This window comes from Rhinatrema bivittatum, chromosome 11, assembly GCF_901001135.1.
Source record: "Rhinatrema bivittatum chromosome 11, aRhiBiv1.1, whole genome shotgun sequence".
Lineage (NCBI taxonomy): Eukaryota > Metazoa > Chordata > Amphibia > Gymnophiona > Rhinatrematidae > Rhinatrema > Rhinatrema bivittatum.
Window position 1 is genome coordinate 54,141,526 of NC_042625.1, and position 24,431 is coordinate 54,165,956.

The 24,431-nt window shown below is 45.7% G+C and overlaps 1 protein-coding gene across 3 annotated transcripts in view; it reads left to right on the forward strand.

The window, feature by feature from the left end:
• COQ5 (coenzyme Q5, methyltransferase) overlaps positions 1 to 13,570 on the forward strand; it is a 39,063-nt gene extending 25,493 nt beyond the window's left edge. For all 3 annotated transcript variants that reach the window (XM_029619097.1, XM_029619096.1, XM_029619098.1), the window contains 4 exons: positions 5,561 to 5,667; positions 12,118 to 12,206; positions 12,429 to 12,540; positions 12,678 to 13,570. In XM_029619097.1, the coding sequence (XP_029474957.1) occupies positions 5,561 to 5,667; positions 12,118 to 12,206; positions 12,429 to 12,540; positions 12,678 to 12,779 (410 nt within the window). In that variant the 3' untranslated portion in view covers positions 12,780 to 13,570. The remainder of the gene's footprint in view (positions 1 to 5,560; positions 5,668 to 12,117; positions 12,207 to 12,428; positions 12,541 to 12,677) is intronic.
• The last annotated feature ends 10,861 nt before the right edge of the window (positions 13,571 to 24,431 follow it).

Genomic DNA, 24,431 nt, shown 5'->3' on the forward strand with positions numbered 1-24,431 from the left:
GAGCCACCTGCAGTCTCTCAGTATTTGTCTCCAGCAGATGGTGGATGTGCAAAGCCTGCAGTCTGTCTTGTTGTAAAAAAAAAAAAAAAAAAAAAAAAAAACTCATACAGCAAAGGAAGAACAAAATCTATAGCAGCTAGCCCTCCCGTAGGGTCATTAGGTTCTGGTGGGACCATCCTCTCCGGTCAACAAGGCAGACGAGCAGGGGGGGTCGGAGGCCCTTTTTCAGCTCACTTACCCTTCTGGCTGGACAGGACTGATACCCGTAGGATCCAGGTCACTCGCCCTGAGGGACCAGCGGAGCCTCAAGCCATCCTCGGGGAATTGCTTTAACTTTTGTGCTTTCTTTTGTTTGTGTCTAAGGTTTTTCTTTAAAAAAAAAATAAAAGCCACAAGAAGTCATAAGTGCAGCTGGGAGCGGCTGTGGGACAGCATGGCTCCCACTCCAGAATGACTGACCATTCTTTTGGTTCCTGCCTTTCCAGTTCCAGCGCCTTGCTCCCCTGTCTGCCCAGCGCAGTTTTTTCGCCCCACCCCGGCTCAGCTTCTGCGATGCCGTGTGGAGTGGCCTGTTCGGCCTGCGGGAACAGAAGGGCATATCTCTCCCATGATGGCCTCTGTGTCAGTTGCCTCCCCAGAGGGGAGGGACCTTCGGGGGGGGGGCTCGATGGATCGCTCTGATGCTGTGAGGCTCAGATCAGTGCGGCAGCTTGCAGAAGACCTGTTCCTGCTGAGTGACAATGGTGGCCATTCTCACTCAGTGATCTGTGGAGTGGGGCAGGGATTTTCCCCCTTTGTCTCCGGGGGGGGGGGGGTGGTGGAATGTCTTGACCCTGCTGGGGCTCCTGTAGGGAGTGAGGAGGACTGGGGGAGGGGGGGAAATCTCAGATGCATCATCCTCCTCCTCTTCGGATTTTGTGCTTCTGTTGCACAAGGCCTATAAGGCACATAAATCGGCTCATAGGAAATCGGTGAGGGAGCCTCCAGTAAAGCAGCCCAGGAGGTCCAGGGCCGATCTGGGGGCCATGAGGGTCAGGCGGCTCTTTGGGAGCCACGTCTCAGCTGTCAGCATCTTATTCCTGACAAGGAGGATCACAAGGAGCTGGGTCCTCAAGATCCTGCTCCTGCTGTGGTGGACCAAGATCTGGATCGGACATCCCCTCAAAGTACGGCGGCTGAAGGGGATAATCCCAAAGTGGTCTGTTTTTGTTTCACAAGGACGACTTGTTTCCTCTCATTCCCGTAGTTCTGGAGGAGCTGGGCATTGAGGTCCTCTGGGAAGATTCCAATTTGGGAGCGGTGGACCCGGCCATAGTTGGCCTCCAGGGTCTGGCTAGATCCTTTCCCTTCCACATGTCTGTCAGCACTATTCTCTTTAGGGAATGGGATATCCCGGACACAGGTCTGAAAGTCAGCAGGGCTATGGATAGGTTATATCCATTACCTGAAGATGCGCTGGATCTTCTCAAGGTCCCCAAGGTGGATGCCTCTCTCAGCAATTACCAAGAAAATTACCATTCCAGTTACAGGTGCTGCAGCTCTGAAAGATCTACAGGACAGGAACCATCAGAAAGATCTTTCGAGGTGTCTGCTCTTGAAGCCAGAGACGCTATGTGCAGCAGTTTTATGCTGAGAGCGGGACTGCATTGGGTGCAGCAGTTACAGATGGATAAATCTTTATTTGATTCTGAGTGTCTTCAAGCAGAATGGTTGAAAGCCGTGGTGGCTTACAATGAGGATGCACTGTATGATCTTCTCAGAACTTCTTCCAGGACCATGATGGTTGGCAGTGTTGGCTCAAAGGCTTCTCTGACTGAGGAATTGGTCGACTGCTTCCTCCAAGTCCCAGTTGGGTTCCTTGCCTTTTTTAAGGGGAAGTTACTGTTTAGTAAAGACCTGGAAGAGATGATAAAGTCCTTAGGGGAGAATTAAAGTTCATAAGTTGCCAGAAGATAAGCCAAAGGGGAAAGGGTCCCTTCCTTCTCGCTCTCGCTTCAAGGGGAGAATTGCAGGTTTCAGGCATCCAGGCCTTCGGGAACCACTCAGAGGCAGTTCTCGAGCAGACAACAGTCCTGGAGTCAGTCATTTTGAGCCCTTTGATCCTGTAGAGATGGCTCCTCCCAGGGAAGTGGGTGGTGCCAAATCTTCCCAATGATGCCAGGCTGGTCCACCCATCGGTCCCAGTGATAGGTGAACGGTTGGGTTTATTTTACGAGGAGTGGACCAAGATCACATCCGACCAGTGGGTCCTAAGTGTGATAAAACTTGGTTACGCTTTAGAATTTGCTCGGCTGCTAAAAGACAGCTTCTTGATTTCCCCATGTTCTTACCAGGAAAAGAGAATGGCAGTAAGAGACGCTGCTTCTTGCCTACGCCAGTTGGGAGCTATCATCCTGATTCCTCTGGAAGAGCAAGGAACAGGTCGCTATTCCATCTACTTCATTGTTCCCAAAAGAGGATATGTCCTGTCCAATTCTCGATTTAAAGAAGGTGAACAAGGCTCTGAAAGTTCCTTCGTTCCAGATGGAAACTCTATGCTTTGTGATCGTGGCGATCCACTTGGAAGAGTTCTTGGCATCCCTGGACTTAACAGAGGCATATTTACATATAGGAATTCGCTTGGATCATTATCTTCGGTTCATGATTCTAGGGGAACACTTTCAGTTCTGCACTCTTCCCTTTGGTCTAGCGATCGTGCCTCGGACCTTTATCAAATTGATGGTTGTCATGATGGCTCTCTGGAGGGAGGGCATTCTGGTCCCATCCGTATCTTGGACGACTGGCTGATCAGGGCGAAGTTGGAAACTGTGTGCAGGGCAGTAGATCTGGTTCTCTGGGGCCTGCAATCTTTGGGCTGGATAGTCAGTTTCTCCAAGAGTCATCTTGTTCCTTCTCAGAGTTTGGAGTTCTGGGAGTGCGTTTCGATACAAAAGCGGGAAAAGTCTCTTACTGAGGAGTGAATTTCCAAGCTGATGCAAAGTGGACTGGATTGCTGACCTCTTTTTCCATGGAGTTGCAAGGAAAAAAAACCATAAGTGTCATAGGATGGATAAGTTCTAAAGTGTACCCGTCGTGCACCACTTCCAAAACCCACTGGTAGGAAGTGATATGGGTCTGCCTCCGATAAAATTGACAGGCGCCCGCCTACTTCCAGAACCAGAGGATGGACTCTCAAAACTTCATTGGGAGTCTTTGGGCTGCATTCACCAAAGCCACCCCAAGAGCCACCGTACATGCTAAATCATAACCTGCATCTGCCAGGAAGGCAGCTCCTGGTTCCAGGTATGGACTATTCTCTCACAGAGCTTCCTGGGCCAACTGTAACCCAGCCTTTGCTACCATACAACAGCAAGTGGAGATTCATGGCCATTTCTTCAAAGATCTGTTTCAAAATTGCCTTTATCTTACTATCTTGTACATCATTTAAAGCTGCATCTCCTACTGGAATGATGGTCCGTTTCGACACTGCGCACACCACACTGACCACTTTGGGGAAACGAGCTGTTCTTTAGCTTTAGGATCCATAGGATACAATCCTGATAAAGAGCAACCTCTTTTAAAATTAGCCTCGGATACGCTCCATTCCAAATCTATCAGCTCCTGGTCAGCCTCATGCAGAGGAAAAGATCAGGATGCCTTGTGCAAGCTAACCATGATAGAGTGGTTCTTCAGATCCTTAGCTGTTGCTGGCAAGGTCTCCTCACAACCAAGGGCCTTCAAGGTCTGAAATATTAAACCTGACATCTCATCCCAGTAAAAAAGCTGAAACGTCGTTCTGAGGCTCAGCATCTGGGGAAATTTCCCCTTTTTCCAAGAAAGGCTCGTCTGGATCCCCCACAGAAGATCCTGAGTCTCCTGAAGGATTCCAGTCTTCACTTCCTTCAGTCTGTCCCCTTCTTCCCTCTTCTGAGAGGGGACAAGGACACCTTGGAACATTTCCTAGGACCCAAGAAGAGACCTCTGAAGCGAGTGATCCCTAGTGTCCTTCCAGGAAGGTCCCCTGCAGGGACAGTTCCCCTGACACATCTCCCTGGGTCTCTACACATTCCTGGCAAACATTGAGGGACCTCCTGGGACTAAGGACCTTCATATAGCAGGCAGAGCAGATGTGGAGCTTCTTCCCACGCAGCTCCCCCGACAGTCTCACTGTCTCTCTCCCCTGATAGAGCTGAGCAAATACCTCTGACCGCATGTCTCAGCAGCTCCTGCAAACAGCCAAAATGGCACCTGCTACGTGTTCCTTGCACTGCCGCGCTGACCACCCAGCCGGCTCAAAAAAATAACCCCACAGCACTTTCTGACTGCGCAGCTCAATGCAGCCATGATTACAGCTGTCTCTCTTGCTCCTGATCAGCCCTGTAAGCTGCATATCTGCACCAGATCTCAGTGCTGCCCAATGCGCGTGTTTTTTGTTTTTGTTTTTTTTTAATTCTCCCAGACAGCCGTGTTGAAAAACTGAACTGGCCCACAACAGCAAGAACAGCAGGGAGCAGAGGGAAGAGAAGGACCAGACAGAGCTATGTAGCAAAGATGAGCCCAAGGCCTCCTTACCCTACCAGAGCTCTTCCTCTGTCAGGAGGGCTAGGGCAACAGCCTTCATACCACTCCTGTCCTGAACTTATTTCCTGTATTTTCCAGAATTTTTTCCAAACTCTCAACTGAGGGAGGGAGATAATGCTGTCCCCACAGGTGGACACAATGGCATGTTCAGTCCTGGCAGGCCACAGTCCACAAGCAAGAATGCGTGTCCACTATCTGCTGGAGATGGAGAAATACTGGCTGGCTACTGTCTGAGCTGAGGGTGACATCAGTCATTCTGACTCCATCTGCTAGTTGGGTGCACAACCCACTGGTGTGGATTGGCTTGCCCAGATGAAGAGGAAGTATTCAGTTGGTGGGCAGTGTAGAAGCTCACATGGGTGTAGGCTTACTAGGACCCTTCACGTGACTAAGGAGTTAACACTGAGTGGGAGTTAAGAGTAGAACTGAGACATTGTTACACCTGCTTGTGCCTATCCAACAATGGATCCACAGGAAAGAAGCTTAGTTAGTTTGTGAGACTGTTTTGGCCTATCAACTTTTCTCTTCTTTTGGGTTCTCAGCTCAGTGCACTAGCCCATGGTGAGATTGGACCTCTATTTACCAGTACTCAAGAGTGTATCTTTTTTCTTATCCCTCTCTCATCTAGCCCAGCTATCGTGGCAACACTCAAAAGCCAAGGATGTTACTCCTTCTGGGACCTAGTAGTGTACCCTTGAGTGATGGCTGGAACTTTCTCCCTCTGCAGTACTGCCCTGAGGACCCGGGGCTTTGCCCTTTTCTCTCTCATAGCAGAACCTAGCCCTACCACGGAGTTTGCAGACCAGCTAGCAGGATGTTTTCTTAAAATTAAAAAAAAAATAAAATTCATAGCTTAAAACAGTTCTTACATCAAACTTGTATGGATTCCTGAAGTGAGTTTAGTCTTCCACTTGTATTGTGTATGTGATTGAATTATGATTTTCTGATTTACAGGCCTGGCCCACAGTTCTTAGTTGCTTTTGTGTGTTCTGATTGGCAGGCTTGTCCTGGGTTGTGGGAAATGCTGAAGAGCTGCCCTTCACTGCTGACAAGTTTGACGTATATAGTGTTGCTTTTGGTATTCGGAACATGACGCACATTAAGCAGGTCAGTGAGAAAAGGCCACAGGTGATCCACCAAGCAGTGAGGAGGGGGCCTTAGCTGGTCTGCTAAGCATTGGAGGGAATGGGGATACCTACTGACTAGTGCAACAGTTGAAAATGGCATTTAAATTCATACAAAAAATATATAATATAATCAGTTATTTAATGACAAAATTCAAATAGTTATTACAAAATTATCAGCAAAAAAAATTACAAAAAAAGAGTTCTCTGTACAGACTGCATCCATTTGTCAATCAAGAGAAAATGTAAACGGGTACAGCAGATTGAAAAGTATAGGAACACAAGGCTTTTCTAACTTTATAGAGAACAGAGGATCACTTATGCACACCAGAGAGGAGGCTTCAGATTTCCACATGTTCTAATGTGTCCAAATTAGTCCTTGCATGTATTCTAGTTTACTTTATTTCCACAGCTTTTTTCACCTGCTGGCTTCATCGGGAGGGAAACATGGCTGTGCTTTGAACTATCTTTTCTCAGGATACCTTGATTTGCTTTACACTAAGATACAGTGGATTGGATCAAGTGATTTACAATCTAAGGCATTGGGAATTGGATCTATACTGGAAATTTAATCTGCACCATATTAAATAATTTATGGTTCCCTGTATGTACCCGGATCAGTCCAGACCATGGGTTATATCCCCATTCCAGCAGATGGAGACAGAAGAAAAACTTATGAGATGCTCGGAATTACCCATGAGCACCCTCTGTGACCCATCTGTATTCTTCTGTCTCCAGCAGATGAAGGCTGTTTGAACCTGCGGTTCCCACTTAAATTTTCAAATCTTTAAGGAAAGTTTGTAGAATAAATTTTCTTCCCTTTCCTCTCACAGTGCTTTTTTTTCTTTGAATGGATCAAGTTTAAAAAAAAAAAAAGTGTGCGTTGTAGTCTGTCAGGAAACTGATAGGAGGCTCTTTAAGTTTGCCTGCCTTACAGCTTGCATGTGTTGCTGCCTTGAGAATAAGCTTGTATTTTTTTGTAAGGTAGGTTTTGTTTTTTTCCTTTGTTCCTGGCCCTAGGGGTCCAGCTGCTCCCCCTACCCTAAGCCTGACTGATCTGAGAGGTGCCATTCCTCAGCCATATTTAAAAAAAAAAAAAGAAAGTGAGCCCGGGCCGTTGCGGTCGTTCGGAGAGAAGTTTTTGGCTCAGTTTAATTTTCTCGGCGGCTGCCAGGAGCGCTTTCAGGGGCAGTTTTTTGTCAGCGCCTCAGCTGTTTACCTTCCCCCATGCCGCAAGGGACGCGATGTGCCACCTGCGGGGAGCCTGGGACTCTGCTCTCCTGCGAGGGGATTTGTACCAAATGCCTCCCTGGCACATTTAAGACCGTTGCAGAGGGCACTGCTCTCGCGTTGGGATCCCAAGTCGGAGGAGTACCAGATCTCCTTACCTCTTATCGAACTGGCCAGGTCCAGCCTAGACTGGTGGCTGAATCCGGATCACCTATTGAAGGGAGTCTGTCTCGAGAGTCCCCAATGGATGGTGGTAACAACCGATGCCAGCCTCTCCAGTTGGGGAGCAGTGTGCCAGTCAAGGTCGGCTCAAGGTCTTTGGACTCAGTTTCAAGCACAGTGGTCCATCAACAGATTGGAGACCAGGGCGGTTCGACTAGCTCTACAAATCTTCTTACCAATGTTGCGCAACCAGGCGGTACGGGTTCTGTCTGACAATGCCACCGCGGTGGCCTACATAAACAGGCAAGGAGGCACCAGAAGTCGTCCCGTGTCAGAGGCCGCCCTGCTGATGAGATGGGTGGAGCACCTCCTCGAGCGGATTGCGGCGTCTCACATCGCCGGCATAGATAACGTTCAGGTGGACTTCCTCAACCGACAGCAATTGGATCCCGGGGAATGGGAACTGTCGGAGGAAGCGATTGGCATGATATTGAGACGATGGGGGACCCCCCATCTGGACCTGATGGTGACTCATCAGAACGCCAAGGCGGTTCGCTTCTTCAGTCGCCGACGAGACCACGGGTCCGAAGGGGTGGATGCTCTGGTTCACCCTTGGCCGCCACACGTTCTTCTCTGTGTTCCCTCCGTGGCCTCTGATGGGAAAGGTACTATGTCGCATAGAGGCTCACTGGGGTCCAGTAGTCCTGGTGGTGCCCGAGTGGGCTCTGAGGCCATGGTTTGCCGACCTGGTCTACCTAGCAGTGGACGGTCCGCTGCGCTTCAGCCACCTGACCAACCTTCTACGGCAGGGTTCGGTATTTTTAGAACAGGCAGATCGCTTTTGTCTAGCGGCCTAGCTTATGAAAGGAGGCGGTTAAGACGTAAAGGTTACTCGGATGCAGTCGTTTCTACTCTTCTGCGGGCCAGGAAGACTTCTTCATCACTTATGTCCAGGTTTGGAAAGCTTTTGATTCCTGGTGCCGTGGGTGCAGCTTGTCCCCTCGACGGGACACTATCGTTCACCTACTATCTTTTTTGCAAGCTGGGTTACAAAAGGGGGTTGTCTTACAGTTCGCTTCGTGTTTAGGTCTCGGCCTTGGCCAGTCTCTGTGGCAGAATTGATGGTATTTTTGTTGCGGCTCATCCGGATGTGATTCGGTTCTTGAAGGGGGCCAAGCATTTGAAACCACCGGTGTGGGCAGTCTGCCTGTCTTGGAGTTTAAACATGGTTCTCAGTCTCTTTGCGGATCGCCCTTTGAGCCCCTAAAGCGGGCGACGCTTAAAGATTTGACACTTAAGGCAGTTTTTCTCGTGGCTATCTGTTCGGCTAGATGGGTTTCCGAGCTTCAAGCCCTCTCCTGTCAAGAGCCATTTCTGCGTATCTCTGATTCCAGTATCTCTATTCGTACCATACCTTCCTTTTTGCCTAAGGTAGTATCGGCATTTAATGTCAATCAATCCGTCGAGTTACCGGCTTTTTCTGATACGGATAAGGATCTACGGCGGTTGGATGTCCGAAGGGTCCTGTTGTGCTACTTGGAGGTTACTAATCCGTTTCGTCTGTCAGACCACCTCTTCGTTTTGTGGAGCAGTCCTAGGAGAGGGGCTCAAGCTTCTAAGACTACTATCGCATGATGGTTGAAGGACGCGATTGCTTCTGCCTACATATGTTGCGGACGCCCAGTGTGTATCGCCACAAGAGATTTGTCGGGCGGCTACGTGGAAATCCTTGCACACATTTGCTAAGCATTACCGGTTGGATGTAAGGGATCCCAGAGTGGATTCTTTTGGTGGTAGTGTGCTTCGCACGGGACACTCCAGGTCCCACCCCATTTAGGACAGCTTGGGTACATCCCAGCAGTCTGGACTGATCCTGGTACGTACAGGGAAAGGAAAATTTAGTTCTTACCTGTTAATTTTCGTTCCTGTAGTACCAAGGATCAGTCCAGCCGCCTGCCCGTACGCAGGAGAGTCCAGTCAGCTGTGCAGGTTTTCTAACTATCTTGTTCTTCCTAGAGGTTAGTGTTTTCCGTTCTTCGTGGAGCGAGTTTAGTTTTAACTTGATCTAGTCACTGGTTGCAAAAGCGTATTTGCTGTTTTTATATTACACAAAATTTTATCTGTAGCAAGTTCATTCTGCTTTGATATCGATAATACTGAGGGATCGCAGGTGGTACCCCGGGTTATATGGGTGGTGCTTTTCAGTTTTCTCTCTGACTCCATCTGCTGGAAGGGAGACATAATCCAGCAGTCTGGACTGATCCTTGGTACTACAGGAACGACAATTAACAGGTAAGAACTAATTTTCCTGTCAGTTGGCTCTTCTGAAAACCTGGGGCTTTTTTTTTTTTTTTTTTTGTATTTAAAGCTTTTATTGGCAAAATAACAAAGATCAACAGTACTCAGAGATACAGTAAACTGTTGGTGCAAGAGGTCAAGAAGAACTTCGTGCACTGGTATCGCCATTACTTCTTATTAAAGCATCTACGAATTGTAAGACCTCCAACATTTTGTGGTGAGCTTCTTCCTCCATTACCAGTTGAAATGGGATAGTTTCAGACATCTCCTTGACAAAGCTGGAAAAGAAGAGGCCTTCCGGAGGAGAACGACGCCTTTCTTCTGGGGGTGAAGGCTCCGAGAGAAGTTCCTCAGAAGCTTGTGAGGAATGGTCAGAGGATGCATCCTCCCATGGATCATAGGGCGTCTCCCCTTCACCCACTGGGCCTCCAGAGAGAGGGAAAACACCAAACCAGAGAGGGCGGGAAAGGTGGCATTGAGCCTGGTGGCACCAAGGTAAATGAGGCACCGATAAACTTGATGACCCTGGAATAGGTTCAGGCATCGGCGGGTCCTGTGCAGGGATTGGGCCGGAGGAATGGGAATTGGGATCTGTGGAGGCATCGATGGTTGACTCTGTGTCAGCGTGTCCGATGGCATGGGTTGAGTCGGTAGAGCACCGATGAGGGTGTCCAAACGCTTGAGGAGCAGTGCGAACATCGAGGGTGCTGGTATGGGGGCCGGTGGCGATTGGAAGCCTCTGAGGGCATTCAGCACTGCCTGTTAGACCAGTCTGTCCAATTCTTCCCTGAAGGCTGGCGTGGATAACACTGCACCTGGGGTAGGAGGCAGGCTATGCATTACTGGAGTCTCCACTGGAATCTGTAAGGCTCAGTACCCGGCACCGATATCGGTGGGGAACGCCTCAGGGTCCCGGGTCCAGAGAAGGATGGGGGCTCCTCTCTGGGCCTTCTTCGCAGGCGGCTCGGTGGAAGTCTGTGCTGCTGCGGTGTGTGTGCCGGTGGCAGTGTTTCCCATGGTGCTCAGTCCAGTCCTTCTCAGGCACCGAGGATGATGAAGCAGATTTCTTCGAATGGGTGGACATCGGTGATGGATGGTCACCCGCTCCACTCTCTTCCTGGCAGGGCGACTCCAAAGTAGATGGGCCTCCTCGGCTCGGTGCACTCTGTACCAGAGTCAATGGAGCATAGAGTTTTGAGGCAAAAAAATGCTCCATTTTTTCCAGTCGAGCGTGGCGGCCTTTAGGGGTCATTTGTGCGCAACTGGGGCAGCGACGGACGTCGTGGGAAGGCCCAAGGCACAAAACACATACATTGTGCGGGTCCGTTATGCACATAGTCCTCGGACACTCTGGGCACTTTCTAAACCTGGTCGCCATTTGGAAAAAATGTGGCATGCGGTCGATGGCCGTTGGACACAGCGGTATGCCGCCGGGAATCGACCGCAAAACACTGGAAAAACACTTATCAAGCGTCGGAGAAGATGGAGTGCAATGGGGGACCCCGGTAAGGGTGAAAAACGAAGATAAACTTCACATTTTTCCATGAGGAAAAGTGAGAATTTCTCACAGAGCTCCTAAACCGCGAGGCAACTGCTGCGTGGAAAAAAGACTGAAGGGGGAGCCCGTGTGGCCATAGGGTTGGTGGCATGCTCAGTGTGCCAGTCAAAGTTCTAGAAACTGACAAAAGTATTCCATGACAGGGCTCTAACTGATATCACCCATCTGTGAGGACTACCATCCTGCTTGTCCTGGGAGAATAATATAAACATGATGTGATGTATAGTAGGTGCTTGACTTTGAGATTTCTTATCACTCCAAAGGCGAACACAAGAAGACGTAAAAAAAAAAAAAAATCAGACCAGCCCGTAGGTTTGGACCACTCAACACGTTTGGGAGTGTCATTTGGACTTGGGGAAACCTGAATCGTCCTCTCTGGTGTGTATGTGGTCTCTTGGATTCTCTTTTGGAATTATTTTTTTTTTTTAGTCCATATACTCTTCGATTTATCAGACTTGTTTGCATTTTTTCTTGCTTGTGATGGATGCAATTTTTTAGATGGAAATTTTTTTTCTTTTGTATTTTTATTTGGGTGGTGAATTTATATTTGGATTTTGTTAAATAACTAACTTTAAATTCATACAAAAAATAATTTGCTTCTTTACCACTTTACCACCATATTTTGTGTTTAATAACCAGTTGGTTATTGTGCTATTTTTACTTTTTTTTTTTTTTTTCCAAGGCTAGGCCATCATGATATTCAGTTAAAATGCTTCAATAAATTTAGTATATAAGGGGCCATCAGCCTGTTGTTTTTACTGCACCAGACTAACACAGCCAACCCTTTGAAGTTAAAATGAGTGGGATTCACATCAGGACTGTGATGCCACTAATGGGATAGAAGATGGAAATGCATGTCTGCAGGGGCCTAGCCTGAGTTAGACTTGGGTCCTGGTGCTAATGTTAAAAACATTACTTTAATAAAATAAATCTTTTTTCCTCCCTGTAGTATAATCAGTCTGCACTACCTGTGAATTTGCCCTATAATCACATTTACCTTCTCACCTAAATGGAGGGTGCTTATGCGATTTGGTAAAGATTTGTTTCCATTCAGTTCCTGTTGAGAAATGTAAGATTTTGTTGCAGATTCCATGTGTATCCTCTCCACTTAAGTAAATAAAAAGAAATGTATGTCTGATTATTATCAAGTCCTGGGTGATATTCTTCTTTTTCTCGTTTTCACAGGCACTGCAGGAGGCCTACCGTGTACTGAAACCAGGGGGAAGATTTCTGTGTCTGGAGTTCAGCCATGCCAGCAACCCTCTCATTTCCAGGTTAGAATATTGGACAATGGTTTGTCCTGGCTGTAGCAGGCCAAGTTTTCCTGCTGGCTCAGTTTTGTACAAATACTAGAGAAGAATGTAATAAGCTTTAAGAACCACTTCTGGAGCTGGTGGACACCCTGAATGAGAGAAATAGCAAAGGTTGTTTAGGAAATAAAAGCATACAATCTTGGCATTTGTCTTTGTAACACTGCTTCTTGATTTTTCTGTTAGGATCTATGATTTGTATAGTTTCCAAGTTATCCCTGTCCTGGGTGAGGTAATTGCTGGAGAGTGGCAGTCCTACCAATACCTAGTAGAAAGCATCCGACTCTTCCCTACCCAGGTAAAGTGCAGACTCTGGATGGGGTGATAAAGGCAGGAATGAGAATGCTCTGTCTCCCTTTCACATAAAGCACAGCATATTTAGCACTACTTTTGAAGTGCCAGGCTTTGCTGATCTTTTCATGGTTTGCATTTTAGGAAGAGTTTAAGGCCATGATCGAAGATGCAGGTTTCATGAAGGTGGATTACCATAATCTTACATCTGGTGTCGTTGCCATTCACTCTGGCTTCAAACTCTGACAAGGAAATCGGGCTGGAAAGGACACTTGAGACCTTTTCCCAGTGGGATGCTAAATCCTCTGTGGGTGAGAATTTTTGCTGGATGTGGAAGAGAACCTCAGTCATGTAGTTATAGTCCTAAGCCACTATTGAAAGTTTGTGTATAGGGGAACTAAAATTTAGATACTTGTCAGTAAAAAGCTACAAGACTGATGGAGGGAGGTAAACTTTCCCTGCTTTTACTCTCCATGGGATTTGCTGTATGATCATTCACCCTATAATCAGGCTACAAGCCAGGCAGTCAGAAATTGACTCCCAGGTTCAAACAGAGCCATTAGGATAAACATTTTTCCACTACTTGGTATGTCTAACAGTTCCCCTCATGGCAGGAATTCCTCACTCAGAACCAGCAAGAAGACATCTTCCCATAGAGCATGGATCTTAACCAGTCCCAATAGAAAAACTGACATTTTCTAGCAGTGTTAAAGTTGTTCAGGTTCCAGCAAAATTGAGAAGGTGGCCGCACTGCAATTCCAGGGGCCATAGCAGAAGTGTTCCCACTGCAGCTCTTGTCCCATTCCTCAAACCATGAATTGGCACTGACTCATAACGAGGAGATGGAGAGAGACAGTTTCCTTTCTAGTCACCTCAGCAGTCGAGTGGTGGGTATTGTCTTGCAGAAAGTAGAATAGATGAACCTTCAACCTAAAGATGTCATGACCTCATTTCTAGGACCCTCCTTTCCTGTGACCCTGCTCAATCCAAACACTGCTATACTGAGCCTGCTCAATCCAAACACTGAGCAAAAAAAATAACCGAATACAGCCCTTTTCCAGATCTTTACCTTTCAGCAAAATGACACCTTCTGGTGGATAAGTAGCCTAGTGGTTAGAGGAGCAGATTGAGAAACCAGGGAAGCCAGGGCTCATCTCTTGACACTCAGGTACAAACCTATGAGTATGTTTTCAAAGAAGTTAACAGATGGAAAATCAGACACATGCACAGAAGTTGCCTGTATTTATGTGCATACCATTTTATAAACATTGAGACACATGGAGTAGCCTAATGGTTAGAGCAGCGTGTCATAAACCAGGGAAGCCGGAGTTCAAATCCCACTGCTGTTCCTTATGACCTTGGAAAAAGTCATATTCAACCGATCATCATATTCTACCATCAAATTATACCGGAGCCTGTTAGGTTAACAGACGGTGAGACCTCATATATATTATGGCAGGCTATTTGATGTATGCCCTTCAATGCCAGTAGTTTAATCTTGCGGTGATATTACACCGTCTGAAATTTTGTAATCATTGGTCTCACTGTCTATTAGGAGTACTGACACTTTGTGTCCGTTAAACGTTATTGCATAGGCAGTAGATAGGAAAAATCACTTATCGTAGCAGTGCAGTAGGGATGTATCACTGGCGTGTTAGCCCGACACGGCTCGTGTTTCTGGAGAACCTTCTTCAGGGGCTGCAGTGTGCCAGTATGTTCCCAAAACTGCCGGTGCGTTCTGCTACTCGGCTGCGGCTAGAGTCAGGCAGCCGCAGCCGAGTAGCAGAACGCACCGGCAGTTTTGGGAACATACTGGCACACTGCAGCCCCTGAAGAAGGTTCTCCAGAATCACGAGCCGTGTCGGGCTAACATGCCAGTGATACATCCCTACTGCACTGCTACGATAAGTGATTTTTCCTATCTACTGCCTATGCAATAACATTTAACGGACACAAAGTGTCAGTACTCCTAATAGACAGTGAGACCAATGATTACAAAATTTCAGACGGTGTAATATCACCGCAAGATTAAACTACTGGCATTGAAGGGCATACATCAAATAGCCTGCCATAATATATATGAGGTCTCACCGTCTGTTAACCTAACAGGCTCCGGTATAATTTGATGGTAGAATATGATGATCGGTTGAATATTAATTTGATAAAATTCATCATAAAATCAACAGTTCTTAATTTATACTTGGAAAAAGTCAGGCACAAACTTAGATTGTGAGCACTCTGGGGCCAGGAAGATAACTTCAGTGCCTACATGGAATCTGCTTTGAAGTGGCTGAAGGAGAATATAAATAAAGAATGCATGCATATTTTTGGTTTCATATGTATCTTTACTGGTGCAAAAAAGGGTGGTCTAGGTGTTTCAGGTTAGGGTAAAGAAGAACATGCAGAAGTTGTGACTTTATATAATATTTACATATAAATTGTTTGTGCAATTGTCTGCAATTTTGCAAGGGAATGCAGAAAGGTATCAGCACAACCCAGATTTACCTGCGTTGTGTGCACTTTTATTTTTTTTTTCAGGTAAACCTTTCTGCCAATGTAGAAAATGTGCAAGTAAAATTATGCATTGCTCTTAGTACCCTTGCATGGAAATCCCATGCAAATAAGGGCACTAGCTATTCCCTTAGAGCAGAGCTTTCCAAACTGTGTGTCGGGACACGTTAGTGTGTCGCCTGCAGTGTGCAGGTGTGTCGCGCAAGCCCGGTCAACTCTGATGCGAGTTTGGGCTTTTTTTTTTCTAGAGATTCACTTTTTGTTTTCAGTTTATGGGTTGCTTATTATTGGGTGATTTTTGCTGTCAATCGCGTTTTTTGGGGGGGCTTGGTGGGTGGAACGAGCCCAGCTATCCTTGCATTGGCTGCTGCTGCTGATGAGGCCTGGCCATGAGGAGTACTGACTGCAAGCAGCAGTGTCTGGTGATCATGGAAGGGAGTGAAGCACCTAACTGGCAACAATCAAAAAGACGAGGTACATGAGTGTGGGGGCCAGACATGTGCTGGGGGGAGAGAGATGAGTGAGTGGGGGGCAAACGTGCTGGGGGGACAGACATGTGCTTGAGGGGGAGAGATATGAGAGTGTGGGGGCCAGACATTGTGCTGGGGGGAGGAGAGAGATGAGTGTGTGGGGGACAGACAATTTGTTTTATTATTGTTTCTCATAAATTAGAACAATAACATGAATCTTGGAATATATATTTTTAATATAAATTTAAGGTTTTCATGAGATAGGTTGTGTCGTGAAACATTTTATTTATGTATATATTTAAGGAAACATACATAAATTGTCGAAATATGTTTCGTTCGTTTAACCTTTAACCTCTGGTTTACTAGTAGACTGAATTACCGTGTCGTGAAATTATGTTTGTCTAAAAAGTGTGTCACCAACATGAAAAGTTTGGAAAGCTCTGCCTTAGAGTGCAGAGAGGTGCACTGGAATAGCTCCTATTTTCCTAGTGCTGGAAATTTAATTCCTGTTCAGAGGTGGAGTAAACTTTCCAATGCTAGGAGAATGTCACTGTAATTTGGCTATGGTTTAGCAGAAAAGGGGGTCAGTTTTTTTTTTGTTTTAGGACAAGCCAGATAATAGTCCTCACACATGGGTGGCATTATTAGATAGAGCGATGACACAGAAAATGTGTCAGTTTCTAGAACGTTGGACTTCTGTTCATGCCGGCAGCATGGAGGGCTGATCGGGCACATTTTGCATCGAAACGTGGCTTTTCAATGGCAAACCGAAGTGGCTTTCCCATCATGGCTGTGCTGAAACCTCTGCACTATGGCAGGGAAACGAAAAATAATAGATCTCCAGCAGTTTTCTTTTAAAAAAAAAAAAAAAAAAAAAAAATGGTGTGTCAGTGAGTTGGCAGAGGAGGAAAATCAAGATGGCCACGGCACACCGGAGCACAGCAGGGTCAGCATGCCTGAAGGCAATTTGCAGGCAGGCAGCAAACAGCCTACGTGGAAGGAGTTCCGCAGCTGGTTTTGTGACTTTTGCGCCAACATAAACCAGAACTATTGCAGCTGATGACAGAGTTGAAAGAGGATATTAAAGAGCTGGGCCGCAGAGTAGATAAAATTGAAATCAGGGTGGATGCCAAGGCTGAGTCATTAGCTAGGTTTGAAGGAAAATTTCAACTATTACAGAGAGACCACACTGACCTCCAGGATAAGGTAGAGGACTTGGAAAATCGAGCCGGAAGATGTAAACTGCGCCTCCAGGGGGGTACCGGAGACCTCCAAAGGTGACAACTGTAAAGCTATCATTGTCAGCATATGCAAGGTGATTTTGCAGTGTCAGGATGGAGAGGAAGCTGAGCATACCATAGAACTGGAATGCACACATTGGGGTAGATTTTATAATTTTGCGAAAGCTCGTACTTTTGTTCGCGCACCAGGCGAGAACAAAAGTACGCTGGATTTTATAAGATACGCGTGTATCTTATAAAATCCGAGGTCGGCGCGCGCGCGCAAGGGGGTGCACATTTGTGCAACCTGCGCGCGCTGCCTGTTACCTCCGAGGCCACTCCGATTTCGGCTGGTCCGGAGGCCACGACCCCGGGCCGGCGCCATGCCCCCTGGCCCGCCCCCGAAACGCCGCGTCATTTAGGACACGCCCCTTTTACAAAGCCCCGGGACTTGCGCGCGCCGGCGGCCTATGCAAAATACGCGCGCGTAAATCCGGCCCATTGAGCGCTCAGCCCCAACGTGATAAACAAATATAAAGATATTATTGCGTGTTTCTATGCGTATTGGCTAAAGGAGCACATTTACAACCTCGCCTGGAAACAGCCAGTCTGGCTGTGGAATGGCCAACCTATCACTATCTATACTGACCTAGCCCTGGGACACTTAAACACCTGGAGATGCTTGAGATTACAGCTATTCTATGCAAAGAAGATATTAAGTAATGGTGGTTATTCCCTTTTGGACTATCTTTTTTTACTATTGAGTCACATCAAGGGTTAAAACCTATGCAGAGGTAGAGGTTATCCTACCAGCTGCTGATATCTTGGTTCATCACCTACCAAAAAAATATCTTCCAAACCTGTACTGCAAGAGGAAACAGCTAAATGGCAACGAGTGGGCAAAGGAGGTCAGGCTGCGCAGAAACTCAGGTGTATCCACTTCCTCAAAAGACTGTGCCATGAGGACTTGGTAACTGTACTTCAGGGTTAAAACTTATTTTTTTACTCATTTTCTTTGTAGTCTGCGAAAATAAGGGTAATTGTTTTTGCCTTTCAGGAAGGAGTGCACCTAGCCATATTTTTTTTTTTTTTTTCCGAAGTGGCATATTATAATTCTCTGTTAATGCATCTATGAGAAGGGACATATCCTGTCTTCTTTTTGCAGGATGAGCATGCTGTGTGTGTGTGTGAATCTTTTGGAGCATGTGACCATTCCTCCAAAGGGGGTGGGGGGGTTAGGTTTTTAGAGCCCAGTTTCTGGCCTGAGGTAATTTATTTATTTTTTATTTAGCATTTTTTATATACCGAGGTATAGCAGAGTTGCCTTCACTCCGATTTACATTTATAACAACTTGTTACATTAAAAGATTTTAAAAATTTAAATTTAACAATAAAATGAGAAATGGCATATAATAGTAGTATGAACAGAACAAGATATACACAGGATAGGTACACTGAATAGGTAAACAGTTCTGAGTTCAAATCATAAAAGGAGGCATCTGTAGCTTGAAGCAGGAGAGATTGAATGTTAGCAGGCTATGGGATTATAATTTAAGATCGTTGCGTGCTGTCCTTAAGAGTATGGCTGAGTAGCCAGGCTTTTAGGTCTTTTTTGAAGGACTTTGTTTTCTTGAGCAGTAAGGAACTGAGGTAACTAATTCCATAACTTTGGGCCAATGATGGAGAAGGCTCTATTTCTGGTGGAGGATAGTTTGGCATGTGGAAGTGAGGGAATCACAAGTTGAAGTTTACTAGTTGTTCTTGTTGTGCGTTGAGAGCAATGTATATGTATAATGTCATCAAAGGCAGTGTAGTCGGCTTTATAGATTGCTTTGTGAAGTATTGAGAGAACTCTGAATTCTATTCTTTTCTCTATTGGGAGCCACTGTAATTGGTTGAGAACAGGTGTAATGTGATCAGATTTTCTTTTACCCGTTAGGACTCTGGCAGCAGCATTCTGAAGTAGCTGCAAGGGTCTTAAGGATGTCTTAGGTAGGCCAATCAGGAGGGAGTTGCAATAGTCCAAACCGGAAAAGATGAGGGCTTGTAGGACGGTTTTGAAATCATGGGGGTGAAGCAGTGGTTTTAGGTGTTTGATTACTTGTAGTTTGTGAAAGCCTTCTTTTATTCTTGTAGAGATGTGTTTTTTGTAGTTTAGATCAGTGTCTAACCAAAAGCCCAGGTCTTTTACGTTCTCTTTAAGTTGGATGAGGGTATTGTCAAAATGGAAGGGTGGTATCGTTTTTTGTCCAGGGTTTTTTCTGGCGATTAGGATACATTCAGTTTTGCTCATATTTAAACATAATTTGAGATGGATTAGCATGTTTCTGATTGCATCAAGGTGTGAGGCTGCTCTTGACATTGCATCTTCTATAGAGGAGGAAATTGGAATGAGGATTTGTATATAATGGCCTCCAGACTTTGGGTAGCTCTTTTGGGAGGGGGGGGGGGGGGGGGAGTTCATTACATGTTAAAAGGAGCAGGTTGAGGTGGGGGGAGCCAGAATACACGGATAGTTTAGTGAATGGATAAACAGGTTGTTAAGGGAGGAGCTATTTGGGGAGGAAAGGGTAAGAGTCGTTTGTGATATAAAAGTTCAAGGGGAGGGCAGAGAGGGCTTTTTTTTTTTTTTTTTTTTTTTTTTTTTAGAAAGGGAGTTTTTTCTGGGAAAATGTTTTTTGGGGAGGGAGATGATTTTTTTTGCACTGTACAAGATTCTGACGCACACCATTTAGCTTTGTTTATTTTTCCAGACAGCGGGGTTTGGCTAACTTGACAAGCGATTGTTGCATGGCTGCTTATTATAAATGTTACTCACCACCATGGCGGCTGTTAAGATAGTCTCCTTAAATGTACAGGGGATTTCTACACAGATTAAAATGGTCTTGTATCCTACAATTTTTTAAGAGAAAAAAAGTGGATCTTATAGAAATGAAATGACGGCAGAAGAAGACCAAACGGCCCATCCAGTCTGCCCAGCAAGCTTCACATTTTTTTCTCATACTTATCTGTTTCTCTTATCTCTTTGGTTCTATTTCCCTTCCACCCCCACCATTAATGTAGAGAGCAGTGATGGAGCTGCAACCAAGTGAAATATCAAGCTTGATTAGTTATGGGTAGTAGGGGAAGTAGGGGAAGTAACCGCCGCAATAAGCAAGCTACACCCATGCCCATCTGCTTTACCCAGACCGTGCCATTCAGCCCTTATTGGTTGTTTTTCTTCTCCCCTGCCGTTGAAGCAGGGAGCTATGCTGGATATGCTTGTAGTATCAGTTTTTCATTTCCCCTGCCGTTGAAGCAGAGAGCCATGCTGGATATGCGTGAAGTATCAGTTTTTCTTCTCCCCTGCCGTTGAAGCAGGATATGCATTGAAAGTGAAGTATCAGGCTTATTTGGTTTGGGGTAGTAACCGCCGTAACAAGCCAGCTACTCCCCGCTTTGTGAGTGCGAATCCTTTTTTCTTCTCCCCTGCTGTTGAAGCAGAGAGCTATGCTGGATATGCGTGAAGTATCAGTTGGCATTCTTACAAGAAACCCACTTAGTGGCCTCAGATTATGACAAATTGAAGAGGGCCTGAGTGTGGGTACTGTATATGTAACTTCATATTCCTCTTGATGTCGAGGGGTTTGTATTCTGATAAATAAGCATTTTCCTTTCAAGGTACATACTTCTTGCTGTGACCCAGAGGGGTGATATGTTATCCTGGAAGGGAGCCTGTATGGTCACACTATTACTTATTTTAACCTTTATGGGCCTAATGTGGAGTGGAGGAAATTCCATACTAAATTTCAGCAAGCTCTTCTGAAATGTGATATCACTAGATTATGTATAGGTGGAGATTGGAACAAATGTGTGGATGCTCTGGAGGGAAAGGCAATATTGTAGTGGGTAGGAATGAGGTTCAGCAACTGCTGTGTTTGTATGACTGAGTTGATGTTTGGAGGGTGCAAAATCAAGAGTTCTGAGAATTATACTTATTTATCTTCCAGCCATGGCACTGATAGCGGGATGGAATTTTTCTCTGTAGCAAGGTCCTAATTGCATCTGTAACAGACTCTGATATATTGCCCTGTACCAGTTCTGATCATCATACTATCTCTCTCTCTCATATAAAGTAGGGGTACCGGCAGGTGTGAGTAGGCCATGGCGACTCAATGCTTCTCTACTGGGCCAAAAACTGTTTTAGGACAAACTCAACACAGTAATGAACGATTATTTTTTTTCAGACATAATCCTGAAACTGATCACAATCCTACACTCCGCTGGGAAGCCCTAAAGGAAGTGATTAGGAGTCATATCGCTTATGGGAGTTATAAGAATAAAGAGCGTAAGGCTCAATTAGAGACATTAAGGGCCTAGAGGAGAAACACAAACACTATTGTTCTCCAAAAACTAGTGTTAGCAAGAGACCAGTTAAAAGCCTTCCATGTTACTGAGACTGAAAAAAACATGCGGTATACCAGGCAGTATTATTATGAGTTTGGCAATAAAGCAGACTCCCCTATTGTCCAAAGCAATTCACATGCAGGACACCAGTTCTGTTATTTTTGGTGTTTCAGATGGCATGGGGAACCTACATTATTTGCACATGGCTATTAATACTATATTTGTGGAACATTTTTCTAAATTTTAGCAATCGACATCCGAGCCAACAGTTACATCTTTTTTAGAGGGACTACAGCTTCCCTGACTCTCTGAGGATGAGATGCATGGTTTAGCAGCAGATATCACTATATCAGAGGTGGAAAGGGCTATTAAGGCCCTTAAAGGGTGCAAGAGTCCTGGCCTAGACAGATATCCAGCTGAATTTACAAGGCTTTCTTGCCAGAGAACTCCCCTGTTGAGGGACTTATTTAATTACTTGTGCACCCTGGGAGCCAACGTGGGGAATTTGGCAGAAGCTTTGTTAGTGTTTAATATACAAGGCCTCTAAAGACCCTTTAGACTGTACCTCCTACTGCCCTATTTCCCTCCTCAACACAGATGTCAAACTGCAAAATGTTTGCCAAAAGCTTCAGGTGGAAGATTTAATGGTAGGGTTGGTACACCTGGACCAACCTGGATTTATCAAAGGGTACTTGTCAGTTAATACTCTGTGTTTATCCTTCACCATTCCTCCTCCAAAAAGTTTCTAAAAAGAGAAAAGTTCAAGATGGTTTCCCTGCACACCTTAAAGGAAAATTGGTTCTTACCTCAATTTTCATTCCTGTAGTACCACGGATCAGTCCAGACTCCTGGGTTTTACCTCCCATCCAGCAGATGGAGACAGAGACGTTTTGACAGACTCTGCCTTATATACTAAGGCGCCACCTACAGTCTGTCAGTATTACTCAGTATCAAAACAACTAACACATTACCTGAACTGGCTCACAAATCTCAAATGGGAACAGAACCCATTGAACACTGTGAACAAAATTGATCTGCAGACCCGAAATAAACAAATGCTGAAACGAGCAGACTCTGTTACCTCTATGCATAAAACGGTCGGGACTCTGGACTCATCCGTGGTACTACAGGTAAGAACCAATTTTCCTTTCCCTGTATGTACCCGGATCAGTCCAGACTCCTGGGATGTACCAGAGCTTTCTTACCTGGGGTGGGACCTGGAGAGGCCTGCTTAGAGCACCCCCTTCTCCAAATCCTCCAGAACCCGGGGCCTGGACATCCAGTCTGTAATGCCTCGCAAAGGTGTGCAAAGACTTTTAAATAGCTGCCCTGCAAATCTCTTGTGGCGAGACTTGGCATTCTGCACAAGATGCTGCCTGCGAATGGGAAGAATGGGCATGAAGTCCAACCGGTAGGGGTTTTCCACGCAGCAAATACGCTGAACTTATAGCCTCTTTCAGCCAGCGGGCTATTGTAGTCTTAGATGCCATATTACCTCTTTTTGGACCACTCCACAGTACGAAAAGCATTCGTAACCTCCAGATAACACATCAAAGCCCTGCGAACATCCAGCTTCCTTAAGTCTTTAGAAAGGGGGATCCGACCTGTCCAGGCCTGGAAAGAACGGGAGCTCCACAGATTGATTCAGATGAAAAGAGGAAACTACCTTTGGAAGGTGATACATATAGGGAAAAATAACCCATGCTATAGTTACACAATGTTAGGTTCCATATTAGGTGCTACCACCCAAGAAAGACATCTAGGCGTCATAGTGGATAACACATTGAAATCATCGGTTCAGTGTGCTGCGGCAGTCAAAAAGGCAAACAATGTTGGGAATTTATTTGAAAGGGAATGGTGAATAAAATGGAAACATAGAAATGACAGCAGAAGATGTGGCCCATCCAGTCTGCCCAGCAAGCTTCACACTTCTTTTTTTCTCATACTTATCTGTTTCTCTTGGCTCTTAGTAACCTTTGGTTTTATTTCCCTTTCACCCCCACCATTAAATATAGAGAGCAGTGATGGAGCTGCATCCAAGTGAAATATCAAGCTTGATTAGTTAGGGGTAGTAACTGCCGCAATAAGCAAGCTACGGCCATGCTTATTTGTTTACCCAGACTATGTTATTCAGCCCTTATTGGTTGTTTTTCTTCTCCCCTGCCGTTGAAGCAGAGAGCTATGCTGGATATGCGTGAAGTATCAGTTTTTCTTCTCCCCTGCCATTGAAGCAGAGAGCTATGCTGGATATGCGTGAAGTATTCGTTTTTCTTCTCCCCTGCCGTTGAAAATGTCATAATGCCTCTGTATCACTCCATGGTGAGACCGCACTTTGAATACTGTGTACAATTCTGGTCGCCGCATCTCAAAAAAGATATGTTGCGATGGAGAAGGTACAGAGAAGGGCGACCAAAATAAGGGGACTGGAACAGTTCCCCTATGAGGAAAGACTAAAGAGGTTAGGATGTTTTAACTTGGAGAAGAGATGGCTGAGGGGGGGGATATGATAGTTGTTTAAAATCATGAGAGGTCTAGAACAGGTAGATGTGAATCAGTTATTTACTCTTTCAGATAATAGACTAGGGGGCACTGCATGAAGTTAGCTTGTGGCACTCAACACACAATTAAACTCTGGAATTTGTTGCCAGGGGATGTGGTTAGTGCAGTTAGTGTGGTGTATTTAAAAAAGGATTGGATAAGTTCTTGGAGAAGTCCATTACCTGCTATTAATTAAGTTGACTTAGAAAATAGCCAGTGCTATTACTAGCAACAGTAACATGGAATAGACTTAGTTTTTGGGTACTTGCCAGGTTCTTAGGCCTGGATTGGCCACTTTGGAAACAGGATGCTGGGCTTCATGGACATGTTCTTAAGAAAGGAAGGAACTGTCCATAAGGAAACTCCAGAATCAGAAATTCTCAAGAAAGGTTCTCTACAGGATAACGCCTGAAGCTCCAACACTCTATGAGCAGATGTGATGGCCACAAGAAAAATCACCTTTAATGTGAGATCTTTCAGCGTCTCCCTTTTTAGATGCTCAAAGGGCGCAGCACACAGAGTTGAGAGAACCACGTTCAGGCTCCAAGAAGGGCAAGGGTGTCTGACCGGGGGATGTAAGTGCTTTGCTCCCCTAAGGAAATGAGCCACATCCCGATGCGCAGCTAACGCTACTCCCTGTATTGAACCGCGCAAGCAACCAAGAGCTGCCACCGGCACTCTCAGGGAACTACACGATAAGCCCTTGGATAGTCCGGCTTGTAGGAAACACAAAATATCCAACACCGATGCCCAGGCAGGAACAACCTCACATT